Source organism: Mustelus asterias, chromosome 6, assembly GCF_964213995.1.
Source record: "Mustelus asterias chromosome 6, sMusAst1.hap1.1, whole genome shotgun sequence".
Lineage (NCBI taxonomy): Eukaryota > Metazoa > Chordata > Chondrichthyes > Carcharhiniformes > Triakidae > Mustelus > Mustelus asterias.
Window position 1 is genome coordinate 36,919,350 of NC_135806.1, and position 14,999 is coordinate 36,934,348.

The 14,999-nt window shown below is 43.9% G+C and overlaps 1 protein-coding gene across 1 annotated transcript in view; it reads left to right on the forward strand.

Annotated features, from left to right (window-relative positions):
- Positions 1 to 2,259: 2,259 nt before the first annotated feature.
- The window catches only part of npffr2a (neuropeptide FF receptor 2a), a 32,715-nt gene continuing 19,975 nt past the window's right edge, over positions 2,260 to 14,999 (forward strand). The window contains exon 1 of the mRNA XM_078213854.1: positions 2,260 to 2,590. Coding sequence (XP_078069980.1) covers positions 2,263 to 2,590 — 328 coding nt within the window. The 5' untranslated portion in view covers positions 2,260 to 2,262. The remainder of the gene's footprint in view (positions 2,591 to 14,999) is intronic.

Below are 14,999 nucleotides of genomic sequence, written 5' to 3' on the forward strand. Positions count from 1 at the left end.
GACAACAATCCCACCCAGGCCCTAGCACCGTAACCCCACAAATTTACCCTGCTAATCTCCCTGATACGAAGGGGCAATTTAGCATGGCCAATCAACCTAATCTGCACATCTTTGGACAGTGGGAGGAAACCAGAGCACCCGGAAGAAGCCCACGAAGACAAAAGGAGAACGTGCAACCTCCACACAGATCATCACCCAAGGCCGGAATTGAACCAGTGTCCCTGGCGCTGTGAGACAGCAGTGGTAAACACTGTGCCACCATGCCTACTACTGCTCAGGTTGAAATTGCTAAAAATGCACATAAAGTAGGTACACAACAGTGAACTCCCTGTTATTCGCACATCCAGAACCATGCTACCGCTAAAATATAGCTTTGCAGAATAATCTGGACAGGGGCCAAAAGAAGCCGAGCTCACCGGTAACAGGTCTGGCCCTTAATTAGGGAACCTTAAATTTTAGTCATCAACTGTGAGCCAAATCTATCTGGAGCAGGCATTAGGTTACCAAAGCTGCCAGACGAAGTTAACATGGTTCCAAAGTTACATAACTAGAGCTGCTATCTTAAAAAAAGCAAAACACTGCAGATGCAGGAAATCTGAAATTAGGACAGAAGTGATAGAAAATCTCAGCAGATCAGGCAGCAGATGTGGAGAGAAAGAGAATTAAAATGTTTCAGGTTGATGGCCTTTCATCAGAACTGAGGAAAGATGAATTTTTTTTTTTAATTACTTTTTCACCTGGGCAGTGCTGGTAAGCATTTGTTGCCCATCCTTAATTGCCCTTTGAACTGAGTACTTGCTGGATAGAGGGCAGCTAAGAGTCAACCTAGACCAGACCAGGTAAGGATGGCAGATTTCTTTCCCTAAAGGACATTAGTAAACCAGATGGGCCTAGATAGGGTACATAGAAAAGGCTTGCTTCCCCTAGCTGACAGTCAGGTAGCAGGGGGAATAGATTTAGGGCCATTAGAAGATGGATTAGAGGGGACAGAAGGAAACCTTTTTCACCCAGAGGGTGGTGGGTATTTGGAATTCACTGCCTAAGTTGGTTGCGGCTAAAAGCTCAACACATTTAAAAGATACCTGGATCTACATCTGAAGTGCTGTAAGCTGCAAGGCTATGGACCAGGTACAGGAAAATGGAATTACAATGAGCGGTTAGTTTCTTTTCCCCCCCACTTTTTGGCTGGCACAGACATGATGGGCTGAGTGGCCTCTTTCTGTATCGTAATTTTGCTATGGTTCCCAGAGTAACCTGCGCCTCTGGATTCTAAGTCCAGTGACATCACCATCATCTCCACCCTTGCCACCGTGATAGGGCAGAGGGCAGAAGATTAAATAACAAAAGATTTCATGATGCGGCAGCCAAAGAAAGTGGTAATGGAGAAACAAAGGTTGTGTCCAAATGTGGCATGAGTGGCTGCATCGGAACCATCTGTATCCAACATAAAGGAATAAAGAAAGGAACAAAACAAGACTAACCCAGCAAAACAAAAAAAGAGAAACAAAAAATACATGGAACAAGAGGGAGGCAGAAGTTATGACCTAAAGTTGTTAAACTCAATGTTGAATCATTAAGGTGCTGTTCCTTGGGCTTGTGTTGAACTCCCTGGGAACACTGAGCAGGCTGCGGACAGAAAGGTCAGCATGGGAACAAGGTGGAGAATTAAAATGACAAACAACCAGAAGACTGAACAAAGGTGTTCCACAAGGCAACTGTGTTTGATCATGCCAGTGTAGAAGAGCCCACATCATGAACAGTGAATACAGTATATTGAACTGAAAGATGTACAGGTAAGTTGCTATTACACTTGAAAGGAGTGTTTGGGGCCTTGGACGGTGAGAAAGGAGGAGGTGAAAATAAAGGTACTGCATCTCTTTTCATGGAAAGGTGCCATAGGGAAGGGAGGCTTGGTGGGGGTGACTGAGGGATGGTCCTTCTTGAATGCTGAAAGGGTGAGCAGGGAAAGATGCATTTGGTGGTTCGGCTGGAACTTCAGGAATATTAAGAACACATTCCTGCCCTTGATTGAGCCATTCACCGGAATTCTACCACCTGTCCACCACAGAATTGGAGCAGGCAAGGGACAGAAAACAGAAATGTCCGTTGACCTTGGGTAGGAATTTCTAGTCTCGCTCATAGTATAGAATTGAGCGATAACATAGGATGGAGAAACAATCCTGAAGTTGTTGATGCATTAATGAGGCTGTGAAGTGATATGTCACTAACTGTATTCCCTTCTTTCATAATAGACTCACAACAATGAACAAAGAACTGGATCAGAATCGCTCCTCCCAAGACTATCACTCATTCTTTTTAAATGAATCAACTTCATATTTTCACCTTCAAAGCAACATTACCTATCTACCCTTTTACCAGCACACATCTTCAATTGCCACAGTCTTCATAATCTCATACCTTCTCATCTTCCTGCTCTGCATGCTTGGTAATGGACTGGTCTGTTTTATTGTGGTGAGGAACCGACACATGCGGACAGTCACCAACCTCTTTATCCTTAACCTTGCCATCAGCGACCTCCTAGTTGGGGTATTCTGTATGCCTACAACTCTTGTGGACAATATCCTGACAGGTAAGTGCAGGGATGCTGGTTATTTTTTCCAATTAGCTTATTGTGAGCATCATTCTGAGAATTCCAGGGAAGAGGGGGTGTGTGCGCTACAAAGTAGAACTGTCCTCTCCAGTATTTCTTGTATAAATTCCAACTATTGAAGAAAAGTCCAAAATTTCTGTTTCAATTTTGGGAGAAAAAAGTGTGCTCAAAGTGAAGTAAAAGGTTTTAGGTAACTTTTTTAAAAATATTGTGAAATATGGAAGAATTTCCTGCTCTTTGCTCCACAGTGAGGTTAATCTTGACTTTGGTCAGTAGAGTAAAACAGAGTAAAGCAGACAATAGCTATCTAGAAAGGAAAACATAAAAATGGGGAAATATGAAAACTGGTCTGAACTGGTCTTGTATACCTTAAAATGGAACGCCTCCAAAAACTGGGAAATAAGAACACCAGTCCAAACTGTTTTTTCCTATCGCAGCCCATACATTTCTCCTGACTTTTATTTCCATCAAAGACAAAATAGGAGAGATGTAGAACTAATTGCCGACTCATTATCACTTCTTTTACACAATTACCAGACTGTCCAACACTGAAGAAGTCAAATCAGGGACATATCGACTGTGGGACCAGGAGCGTGAGTGTGGGGGCAGTGCAGCAGTGTACAACTCTCCCTGGTGGCCAGTGGCACAGTACACATATGCACAAAAAAAACAGAGGCAAATGCACAGGGATTCCCAGGTTGTCTCCCATAGGCTGTCCTAGAAATAAGGGGCAAAGGATTTGGGGACACATGACACAGAGTCAAAGTAAGTGACAATCCCTTACAAAATGAACAGACGGTTATCCCATTCAAATGAGTTTTAACGCAAACTGCAGCACAAATTTTTATTTTCTATAGCAGGCTAAACAAAACTGACAGTTTTAGCACCATACTGGTGAATATTTGGCATGATTGCCCAAATGCATTGCAATTATCACCTACAGCTTTTGGAGAGTTGACGACTTCAGTGCCACATTCTGTGATGGATGCAAACTTCAATGCCAGAGATGCTGATACAGTGATCTCAATTAGTCCTCAATATGTCACTCCGCAACCATAGGTTAAGTACCTATGGTTTTGGAGCAACATATTGAGTTCAATTCAGTACGAAACTCTAGCAAAATTAACAGTAACTGCAGAACTGGTAAGATGAGTAAATCTGAACAGATTTTAGCAATAATTATTTTGCATACAGCATGTTTCTGGTTGGATGGTCACGCTGCTAAAAAAGGAAAGGTGTACATTTATATAGCACCTTTCACATTTTCAGCTTGTCCTAAATCATTTGGCCATCAGTGAAATACTTTTCAATGGAAGGAAACACAACAGCCAATTTACACTCAGCACACAAACAGCAATGTGATGATGAACAAATCTTTTTCAAACAATGCCGTGGGATTTTTGACATTGAAGAGAGGCATAATCTCAGTTTAACAATGTCATCTAAAATCTCCAACAGTGTGTTGCTTCTTCAGTACCGCATAAGTGCCACCCTAATTTTGTGTGCAAATGTAGGACTTTGCACCGACGGATTGATTTTTGGACTATATGTGTACACAGTGATCATTCAGAATCAGAAAGGTGATGCCAACAAAAGCAATTGCAGGTAATAAATATATTTATCAGAAATATGGGCTGAATTTTCACACAACAGTTGAAGTCCTGTCACTGGGACTGAAAGCAAGGGGCAGCCCTGCTTCAGACAGCAGTGGGACCAAAGGTGACATATTCCTGGTGGTAGTCAATTAAATGTCCACTGCCAGGGCTACCATCCTACTTGTGGACAGTGGCCCACCCCAAAAGCTGCTGGTCCAAGCAGAAGGCAACAGATCAGCAGTGCCACTGCGAGCGGTACATATTTCTGAGTCTGCAGCTGCAGGGAGGGTGTACCTCAATGGCTGGGAAAGAAGGGAAGTGGGTTTGACCAGGACCAAGCAGCTAAGCCCCAGCAATCAGGCAGCAGGGGATGGGTTGGGTATTGTGAGGCGCAGACAATGCCATTGCTGTGGGGGCTGCCATCACCAACAGTGCAAGTCCCCACCCTGGAGATGGGAGATCACCGTGTTTCACTGGGTGGTCTCAGCATATGGTGGTGACCCCCTCAGATGTGGGTAAAATTACCTATAAAAGAAGGCACTGTCCCTTAACTGGCCACTTAATCAGTCAGTTGATCAGTAAGAGCTGCACGATCAGTAAGACGACACTTTGGCCTGAGTGAGACAGAGACCGAGTGAGTACATTTGGGACAAAGACAGAAAATGTTGGATAAACTCAACAGGTCTGACAGCATCTGTGGAGAGAGAACAGAGCCAACATTTCGAGTCTGGATGACCCTTTGCACCAAATTCCCAAATATTCTAGCTCTGACAAAGTGGGAATTCGGTGCAGAGGGGAAAGAGGTGTCCTTTTGCTTTTTATTTTCTAACTCTGTCTTCAAGAAATAGTCCTATCTTGCTGCAGAAGGAGAGGCTGGTTATTTATGAGTATTTCAGCTGCTGTGAGGCAGCAGTGGAGAAAAAAAGCAACCGTGATGTCACAGGAAACTAATAAGTTGACTGGCCAGTAAGTGCTGAATGTAAGGGGCAATGTGTGAAAAAATAGTGTCTGGAATAAGGAAAAGTTAGGGCCAATATAGAAAGATAACACAAGTAATGCAAAGTGGAATAAAGTTTACATCAGAGAAGTAAAGTTAAGACAGGGCAGGACAGCTTAGTCAAGTGGAATGTGTGTCCTGTATTATGTGTGAAATCATTATCACTACTGATGTCCCAGATGATCACATGTGCGAAAAGTGCTGCCAGCTGCAGAAAATTTGAGTTCTGGGTTTCAGAGCTCAAGCAGCAGCTTGAGTCACTGGTATATCTGCGAGGCTGAGAGCTACATGGATAGCACATTAAGAGAGGTGGTCACACCGCACCTTAAGGGCCTGGAGGCAGTGAGGGAATGGGTGGCCATCAGGGAGTCCAAGGTGGCGCAAGAATGCCCTGGATTCTCACTCAGAAATTGGTTTTCCGTTTTGGAAACTGGTGAGGAGGCTGGTTCCTTAGAGGAGTGCAGTCAAAACTAAGTTTGTGCACCACAGTGGCTGTACAGGAGGGGACAAAAGAGAAAGGAAGAGAAACAATGATAAGGGATTCATGAGTGAGGGAAACAGAAGGCCATAGACGTGACTCCAGGATGGTATGTTGTGTGCTTGGTACCAAGGTCAAGGATGTCACAGAGCGGCTATAGGATATTCTTTGAGGGGAGGGTGAACAGCAATCTCCAGGTTATTCCCATTGTCATTTGCAAGTCAGTACAGAAGTAGGAGGATAAGTGCAGGAGGGAGGGCTTTAGATTCCTGGGACAGGCTCTGGGGAAAATGGCACTTGTACAAGCTGGATGGATTGCACCTGAGCTGGGACTGTGTTCCTTGCTGGGTGTTCGCCAGAGCTGTTGGGAGGGTTTTAAATTAACTCGGCAGAGGTGGAAACAAAGAGGAAATTAGAGAAGAAAGCTAGGATGCACAAAACGCTGTGATGAACTCATAGCACTAGCATAGAAAATAGTAAGTTAATGGGCGGAGTTGGAGTAAGGGGAAAAAAATAATGAAGCTTAAATCTGGGTTACTGTGCATGTATGTGAATGCACAGAGTATAGTAAATAAGATTGGGGAGTTACAGGTGCAGATTACCACGTGGAAATGTGATGTTATGGTGATAACAGAGTCCTGGCTCAAGGATGGGCAGGACTGGGTGTTAAATATTCTTGGGTACAAAGTGTTCAGAAAGGACAGAAAAGGAAGAAAAAGTGAAGGGTGGCGGTATTGGTTACGGAGAGCATTGCAGTGCTGAAGAAAAAGAATATCCCAGAAGGTTCAAGGACAGAATCAATTTGGCTAGAGCTAACAAACAAAAAGAGTACAATTACACTGGTATAGACCACCAATTATCACGAAGGGTGTAGATAAACAAAACTGCAGAGAAATTACAGAGGTGCAAACATACAGTAATTATAATGGGGGACTTTAATTACCTAAATGTAGTCTGGGACAATGGTAGGGCAGAGGGGGGCGTGGGGGGAATAAAGCTCCTCAGGTGTGTTCAGGAGAAGTTTCTTTCAGTTCAACAAGAAAGGATGCACTGCTGGACCTCATTCTTGTAAATGAGGAGAGTTAAATAGATCATGTGTCAGTGGAGGAATACTTAGGAAATGGCAGAGTCATCAGGAGTATAGAAACACAGAGGGACCTAGGTGTGCAAGTCCACAAATCCTTGAAGGTGGCAACACAGGTGGAGAAGGTGGTGAAGAAGGCATATGGTATGCTTGCCTTTATAGGACGGGGTATAGAGTATAAAAGCTGGAGTCTGATGATGCAGCTGTATAGAACGCTGGTTAGGCCACATTTGGAGTACTGCGTCCAGTTCTGGTCGCCGCACTACCAGAAGGATGTGGAGGCATTGGAGAGAGTGCAGAGAAGGTTTACCAGGATGTTGCCTGGTATGGAGGGTCTTAGCTATGAGGAGAGATTGGGTAAACTGGGGTTGTTCTCCTTGGAAAGACGGAGAATGAAGGGAGATCTAATAGAGGTATACAAGATTATGAAGGGTATAGATAGGGTGAACAGTGGGAAGCTTTTTCCCAGGTCGGAGGTGACGATCACGAGGGGTCACCGGCTCAAGGTGAGAGGGGCGAAGTATAACTCAGACATCAGAGGGACGTTTTTCACACAGAGGGTGGTGGGGGCCTGGAATGCGCTGCCAAGTAGGGTGGTGGAGGCAGGCACGCTGACATCGTTTAAGACTTACCTGGATAGTCACATGAGCAGCCTGGGAATGGAGGGATACAAACGATTGGTCTAGTTGGACCAAGGAGCGGCACAGGCTTGGAGGGCCGAAGGGCCTGTTTCCTGTGCTGTACTGTTCTTTGTTTGTTCTTTGAAACAGGGATCACTGTATCATCATGTTTAGGATGATGATTGAAAGGACAATAGGCAATCCTGAGCAAGAGTAGTTAATGGGGGAGAGAACATAAGAACATAAGAAATAGGAGCAGGAGTAGGCCATCTAGCCCCTCGAGCCTGCCCCGCCATTCAATAAGATCATGGCTGATCTGAAGTGGATCAGTTCCACTTACCCGCCTGATCCCTACAACCCCTAATTCCCTTACCGATCAGGAATCCATCTATCCGTGATTTAAACATATTCAACAAGGTAGCCTCCACCACTTCAGTGGGCAGAGAATTCCAGAGATTCACCACCCTCTGAGAGAAGAAGTTCCTCCTCAAATCTGTCCTAAACCTACCCCTCTTTATTTTGAGGCTGTGCCCTCTAGTTCTAGTTTCCTTTCTAAGTGGAAAGAATCTCTCCATCTCTACCCTATCCAGCCCCTTCATTATCTTATAGGTCTCTATAAGATCCCCCCTCAGCCTTCTAAATTCCAACGAATACAAACCCAATCTGCTCAGTCTCTCCTCATAATCAATCCCCCCATCTCTGGTATCAACCTGAGCCAACTTCAATGAGACAGAAATGGAGCTGGGCCATTAAACTGCAACAAAACATCAGCAAGAAAAACTAGCTGAACAATGGGCTACTTACAAAACAGAAATGATCCGGACACAGACAAGGTATAGAAACATAGAAGATAGGAGCAGGAGGAGGCCATTTGGCTCTTCGAGCCTGCTCCGCCATTCATCACAATCATGGCTGATCATCCAATCAATAGCCTAATCCTGCCTTTTCTCCATAACCTTTGATCCCATTCACTCCAAGTATATTCCCTCAAAAGGCAATTGTAAGGCAAAGTACCAGAATTTCCTAGCTGAAAAAGGAAATAGAAATTAAGATCAGGAAGAAGTGTGCTTATGACTGGTGCCAGCTAAAAAATACATTTGGGAACCAAGAGGTGGTACAAAAGGTTATATCACATGGAATCAAGGGTGAACTAGCTAGATGGATTCAGAACTGGCTTGGCCATAGAAAACAGAGGGTAACAGTGGAAGGGTGTTTTTCCTGAATGGAGGTCTGTAACTAGCGGTGTTCTGCAGGGATCAGTGCTGGGTCCTCTGTTTGTAATGTATATAAATGACTTGGAAGAAAACATAACTGGTCTGATTAGCAAGTTTGTGGATGATACTAAGATTGACAGAGTTGCAGATAGTGATGAAGATTGTCAGAGAATATAGCAGGATATAGATAGGCTGCAAAATTGGGCAGAGAAATGGCAGATGGAACTTAATCTGGACAAATGCAAGGTGGTGCGTTTTGATAGATCTAATTCAGGGGGGAGCTATAAAATAAATGGCAGAACCATCAGGAGCGTAGACACACAGAGAGATCTGGGCGTGCAGGTCCATAGATCCTTAAAAGTGGCAGCACAGGTGGAAAAGGTGGTGAAGAAAGCATACGGCATGCTTGCCTTCATCGGCAGAGCATCGAGTATAAAAGTTGGCGAATTATGTTGCAGTTATATAAAATGTTGGTTAGGCCACATTTGGAATACAGTCTCAAATTCTGGTCGCCGCACTTGCAGAAGGACATGGTGGCTTTGGAGGGAGTACAGAAAAGGTTTACCAGGATATTACCTAGTATGGAGGATATTAGCTCTGAGGAGAGATTGAATAAACTGGAATTGTTCTCCCTGGAAAGACGGAGGCTGAGGGGCAACATGATAGAAGTTTATAAAATTATGAAGGGCATAGATAGGGTGAAACTTTTTCCCAGGGCAGAAATGACAATTACCTTGTCTGCCAAAGCAACCTCATGTCTTCTTTTAGCCATCCTGATTTCTTTCTTAAGTAGTTTCTTGCACTTTTTATACTCAAGCATCTTATTTGCTCCCTGTTGCCGAAACATGTCATATATCTCTCTCTTCTTTATTAGAGTTCCAATATCCCTCGAGAACCAAGGTTCCTTATTCTTATTCACTTTGCCTTTAATCCTGACAGGAACATACAAACTCTGCACTCTCAAAATGTCTCCTTTGAAGGCCTCCCACTTACCAATCATATCCTTGCCAGAGAACAGCCTGTCCCAATCCACGCTTTATAGATCCTTTCTCATTTCTTCAAATTTGGCCTTTTTCCAGTTTAGAACTTCAACCCAAGGACCAGATGTATCTTTATCCATGATCAAGTTGAAACTAATAGCGTTATGATCACTGGAACCAAAGTGTTCCCCTACACACACTTCCGTCACTTGTCCGAACTCGTTTCCTAATAGGAGATCTATTATTGCATACTCTCTAGTTGGTACCTCTATATATTGATTTAGAAAATTTTCCTGAACACATTTTACAAACTCTAACCCGTCTAGACCTTTAACAGTATGGGAGTCCCAATCTATATGTGGAAAATTAAAATCCCCTACTATCACAATTTTATGTTTCCTGCAGTTGTCTGCTATCTCTCTGCAGATTTGCTCCTCTAATTCTCGCTGACTATTGGGTGGTCTATAATACACCCCCATTAATGTGGTCATACCTTTCCTGTTTCTCAGCTCCACCCATATGGCCTCGGTAGACAAGCCCTCTAATCTGTCCTGCCTGAGCACTGCTGTAACATTTTCCCTGACTAGCAATGCCACCCCCCCCCTAAAGCAAAGAAGGATTATGAAAAAAGATTGGCAGTCGACACAAAGGTAAATAAATCCCAAAGTTTTCTATACACATATAAATAGTAAAAGAGTGGTAAAAGAAGTAGTGCCAATTCAGGACCAAATAAAGGGATTGACAGACACATGGAGGCAGGGAGCACGGCTGAGGTATTAAATCAATACTTTGCATCCGTTTTTACCAAGGAGGTAGATACTACCCAGAACATCAAGACAAATGGAAAACTCTGTTCCTGGAAGGGCTCACAATTGTTAAGGAGGAAGTGTTGAAGGTTGTCAGCACTGAAAGTTGCCGTGGCACTGGGACTGGATGAGATACATCCAAGGATACTGAAGGAAATGCGAATGGAAATTGCAGGGGCGCTAGCCATAATCTTCCAGTCTTCTCTGGACTCAGGGCAGGTGCTAAAGGACTGCTAGAGGACGGCGTGGGTTTCCTCCGGGTGCTCCAGTTTCCTCCCACAGTCCAAAGATGTGCGGGTTAGGTTGGTTATGTTGATTGGCCATGCTAAAAAATTGCCCTTAGTGTCCTGGGATGCGTAGGTTAGAGGGATTAGTGGGTAAATATGTAGGGATATGGGGGTAGGGCCTGGTTGGGATTGTGGTCGGTGCAGACTCGATGGCCAAATGGTCTCTTTCTGTGCTGTAGGGTTTCTAAGATTCTAAGACTGGAGAATTGTAAATGTTACACCATTTTTTAAAAAAAGGTGGGAAGGATAGCAGGCCAGTCATTTTAACAGCAGTAGTGGGAAAGTTTCTAGAAACAATTATTCGGGATGGAATTAATAGTCACATGGAAAAATGTAGGTTGATTAGAAATCCATGCTGGCTCTTCCTAAAGGAGAAATCATGTTTAACTAAATTGCAGGAGTTTTTTTGAGGTGGTAGCAAAAGGGATAATGCCATTGATGTGGTGTGCATGGATTTTCAGGAGGCATTCGATACAATGCCACACAACAGACTATGAGAAAAGCTTTGGAAAAGGAATAAAAGGGACAATAGCAACATGGATACAAAATTGGCTGAATAATAAGAATCAGAGAGTAATTGTCAATGATTGAGGAAGGTTTGTAGTCATGTTCCCCATGGTACAGTATTGGGACCCTTGCTTTTCCTGATATGCAAAGAACAAAAAGAGAACAAAGAACAATACAGCACAGGAACAAGCCCTTCAGCCCACCACACCTGTGCCATTACGCAGTTTCTATCCCTCTAATTGCCTCCCATTCATGTGTCTATCAAGATACTCCTTGAACATTGCTGATGTGCCTGCTTCCACCACCTCCACTGGCAGTGCGTTCCAGGCACCCACCACCCTCTGTGTGAAAAACTTTCCCTGCAAATCTCCCCTAAACTTACCACCTCTCAGCTTAAACCTGTCCCTTCTTGTAATCGACCCTTCCACCCTAGGAAAAAGCCTCTGACTATCCATCCTATCTATGCCTCAATTTTGTAGACGTCCATCAGGTCACCCTTCAACCTCCATCTTTCCAGTGAAAACAATCTGTGTTTATCCAACATCTCGAACATGGGGCGGCACGGTAGCACAGTGGTTAGCACTGCTGCTTCACAGCTCCAGGGTCCCGGGTTCGATTCCCGGCTCGGGTCACTGTCTGTGTGGAGTTTGCACATTCTCCTCGTGTCTGCGTGGGTTTCCTCTGGGTGCTCCGGTTTCCTCCCACAGTCCAAAGATGTGCGGGTTAGGTTGATTGGCCAGGTTTAAAAAAATTGCCCCTTAGAGTCCTGGGATGTGTAGGTTAGAGGGATAAGTGGGTAAAATATGTGGGGGTAGGGCCTGGGTGGGATTGTGGTTGGTGCAGACTCGATGGGCCGAATGGCCTCCTTCTGCACTGTAGGGTTTCTATGATCTCCTCTTACCTAAAACCCTCCAGACCAGGCAACATCCTGGTGAACCTCCTTTGCACCGTCTCCAAAGTTTCCATGTCCTTCTGGTAATGTGGCGACCAGAACTGCATGCAATATTCCAAATGTGGCCGAACTAAAGTTTTATACAGCTGTAACAAAACCTGCCATATATATTAATGATCTAGATGTTAGTGTGCAGGGGACAATCTCAAAGATTGTGGATGAGATAAAACTTGAAAGCATTGTAAACTGTGAGGAGGACAGTATGGAACTTCAGAAGGACAAAGACAGGTTGGTGGAGTGGGCAGATAGATGATAAGACCATAAGAAATAGGAGTAGGCCATTCAGCCCTTTGAGCCTGCTCCACCATTTAATAAGATCATGGCTGATCTAACACTCACTAAGTCCACTTCCCTGCCTTATCTCCATAACCCCCACTTTCTCTCCTGTGGTGGTAAGGTTTTCTTCAGCAGCCCTGTTGTTCCGTTAGCATTGCAATTTCTTAAAGTTCATATCCATTGTTAGTATAATAGAGTCCTTAGCAAAGAGATATTTTCCACTCCGATCCCAGTATTAGACAGTGTTGTATGATTTACACATATCCAGGTGAATGATTTGGAGTGATAACCAGCCTATTGATTTTGCGCTCTGTAGCTCTTGCAGAAATAGGAGACATTCCTCACTACACTCTGCCCCCCTGCCTTATCCCCTAAGCCTTAATTCCCGCATTGATTAAAAACCTATCAATCTCAACCTTGAACAATTTGTAAAGGGGTGCAGGAGCAGAGGGACTTGGGCGTATATGTGCATGGATCATTGAAGGTGACCAATCAGGTGGAGAGAGCAGTTAATAAAGCACATAGTATTCTGGACTTTATTAATAGGGACATAGAGTACAAGAGCAAGGATGTTAAGCTGAAGTTATACTAGACACTAGCTGGACCTCAGCTGAATATTGTGCACAGTTCTATCTGCCAGACTATAGAAAAGGTGTGAATGGATTGGAGAGAATGCAGAAGAAGTTTACAAGAAAGGTTTCAGTGATGAAAAATTATGAGAATAGATTGAACAGTTTTGGACTGTTCTCCTTGGAGAGAAGGCAGCTAAGAGGAGATTTGATAGCGATGTTCCAAAATCATGAGGAGACTGGACAAAGTAAATAGGGAGAAACTATTCCCACTCGTTAAAGAATGAGAGGTCACAGATTTATAGTGATTTGCAAAAGGAGGAAGTGTGATGTGAGAAAAATACTTTTATACACAAATGGTTCAGGTCTGGAATGCACTGGAAGTGTGGTGGAGGCACATTCAATTGATTCTGTGAATTGGACAGGCAATGCGTCTGCCAACTTTCCCACCACTGGCAAAATGGCATGATAGAGGGAAGGTATTGGGCATGCCCCTTCAACACATTTGAGTGCCATTGATGCCAGCCTTCTCACCTCACTACCCAAAAGCCTGGTAAAACTCCAGCAGTCGTTTCACCATGTGGTTTAACAAATCAGAGAGGTGATTGGTTTCCTTATTCTAAGTAATGTGGCTGTTAATTTGATTTAATATTGTCACATGTATTAGTATACAGTGAAAAGTATTGTTTCTTGCACACTATACAGACATAGAGAAGGAAAGGAGAGAGTGCAAAATGTAGTGTTACAGTCATAGCTAGGGTGTAGCGAAAGATCAACTTAATGCAAGGTAGGTCCATTCAAAAGTCTGTTGGCAGCAGGGAAGAAGCTGTTCTTGAGTCGGTTGGTACGTGACCTCAGACGTTTGTATCTTTTTCCCAATGGAAGAAGGTGGAAGAGAGTATGTCCGTGTTTGTGTGGGGTCCTTAATTATGCTGGCTGCTTTGCCAAGACAGCAGCAAATGTGGACAGAGTCAATGGATGGGAGGCCGGTTTGCGTGATGGATTGGGCTACATTCACGACCTTTTGTAGTTTCTTGCAATCTTGGGCAGAACAGGAGCCATACCAAGCTGTGATACAACCAGAAAGAATGCTTTCTATGCTGCATCTGTAAAGTTGGTGAGAGTCATAGCTCTCATGCCAAATTTCCTTAGGTCTTAGAGTCATAAAGATTTACAGCATGGAAACAAGCTCTTCGGCCCAACTTGTCCATGCCGCCCCTTTTTTTTAAACCACTAAGCTAGTCCCAATTGCCCATGTTTGGCCCATTTCCCTCCATACCTATCTCTAAATGCTTTTTAAAAGACAAAATTGTACCTGCCTCCACTACTACCTCTGGCAGTAGTGTTCCAGACTCTCACCACCCTCTGGTGTGAATGAATTGCCCCTCTGGACACTTTTGTATCTCTCCCCTCTCACCTTAAACCTATGCCCTCTGGTTCTCCTACCTTTGGGAAAAGATATTGACTATCTAGCTGATCTATCTCCCTCATTATTTCATAGACCTCTATAAGATCACCCCTAAGCCGCCTCCGCTCCAGAGAAAGAAGTCCCAGTCTATCCAGCCTCTCCTTATAACCCAAACCATCAAGTCCCGGTAGCATCCTAGTAAATCTTTTCTGCACTCTTTCTAGTTGAATAATATCCTATAATAAGGTGACCAGAACTGCACACAGTATCCAAGAGTGGCCTTACCAATGTTTTGTACAACTTCAACAAGATGTCCCAACTCCTGTATTCAATTTCTGACCAATGAAACCAAGCATGCTGAATGCTTTTTTCACCACTCTGTCCACCTATGACTCCACTTTCAAGGAGCTATGAACATGTACCCCTAGATCTCTTGTTCTGTAACTCTCCCCAACGCCCTACCATGAACTGAGTAAGTCCTGCCCTGGTTCAATCTACCAAAATGCATCACCTCGCATTTATCTAAATTAAACTCCATCTGCCATTTGTCAGCCCACTGGCCCAATTGATCAAGATCCCGTTGCAATCCTAGATAACCTTCTTCACTGTCCACTA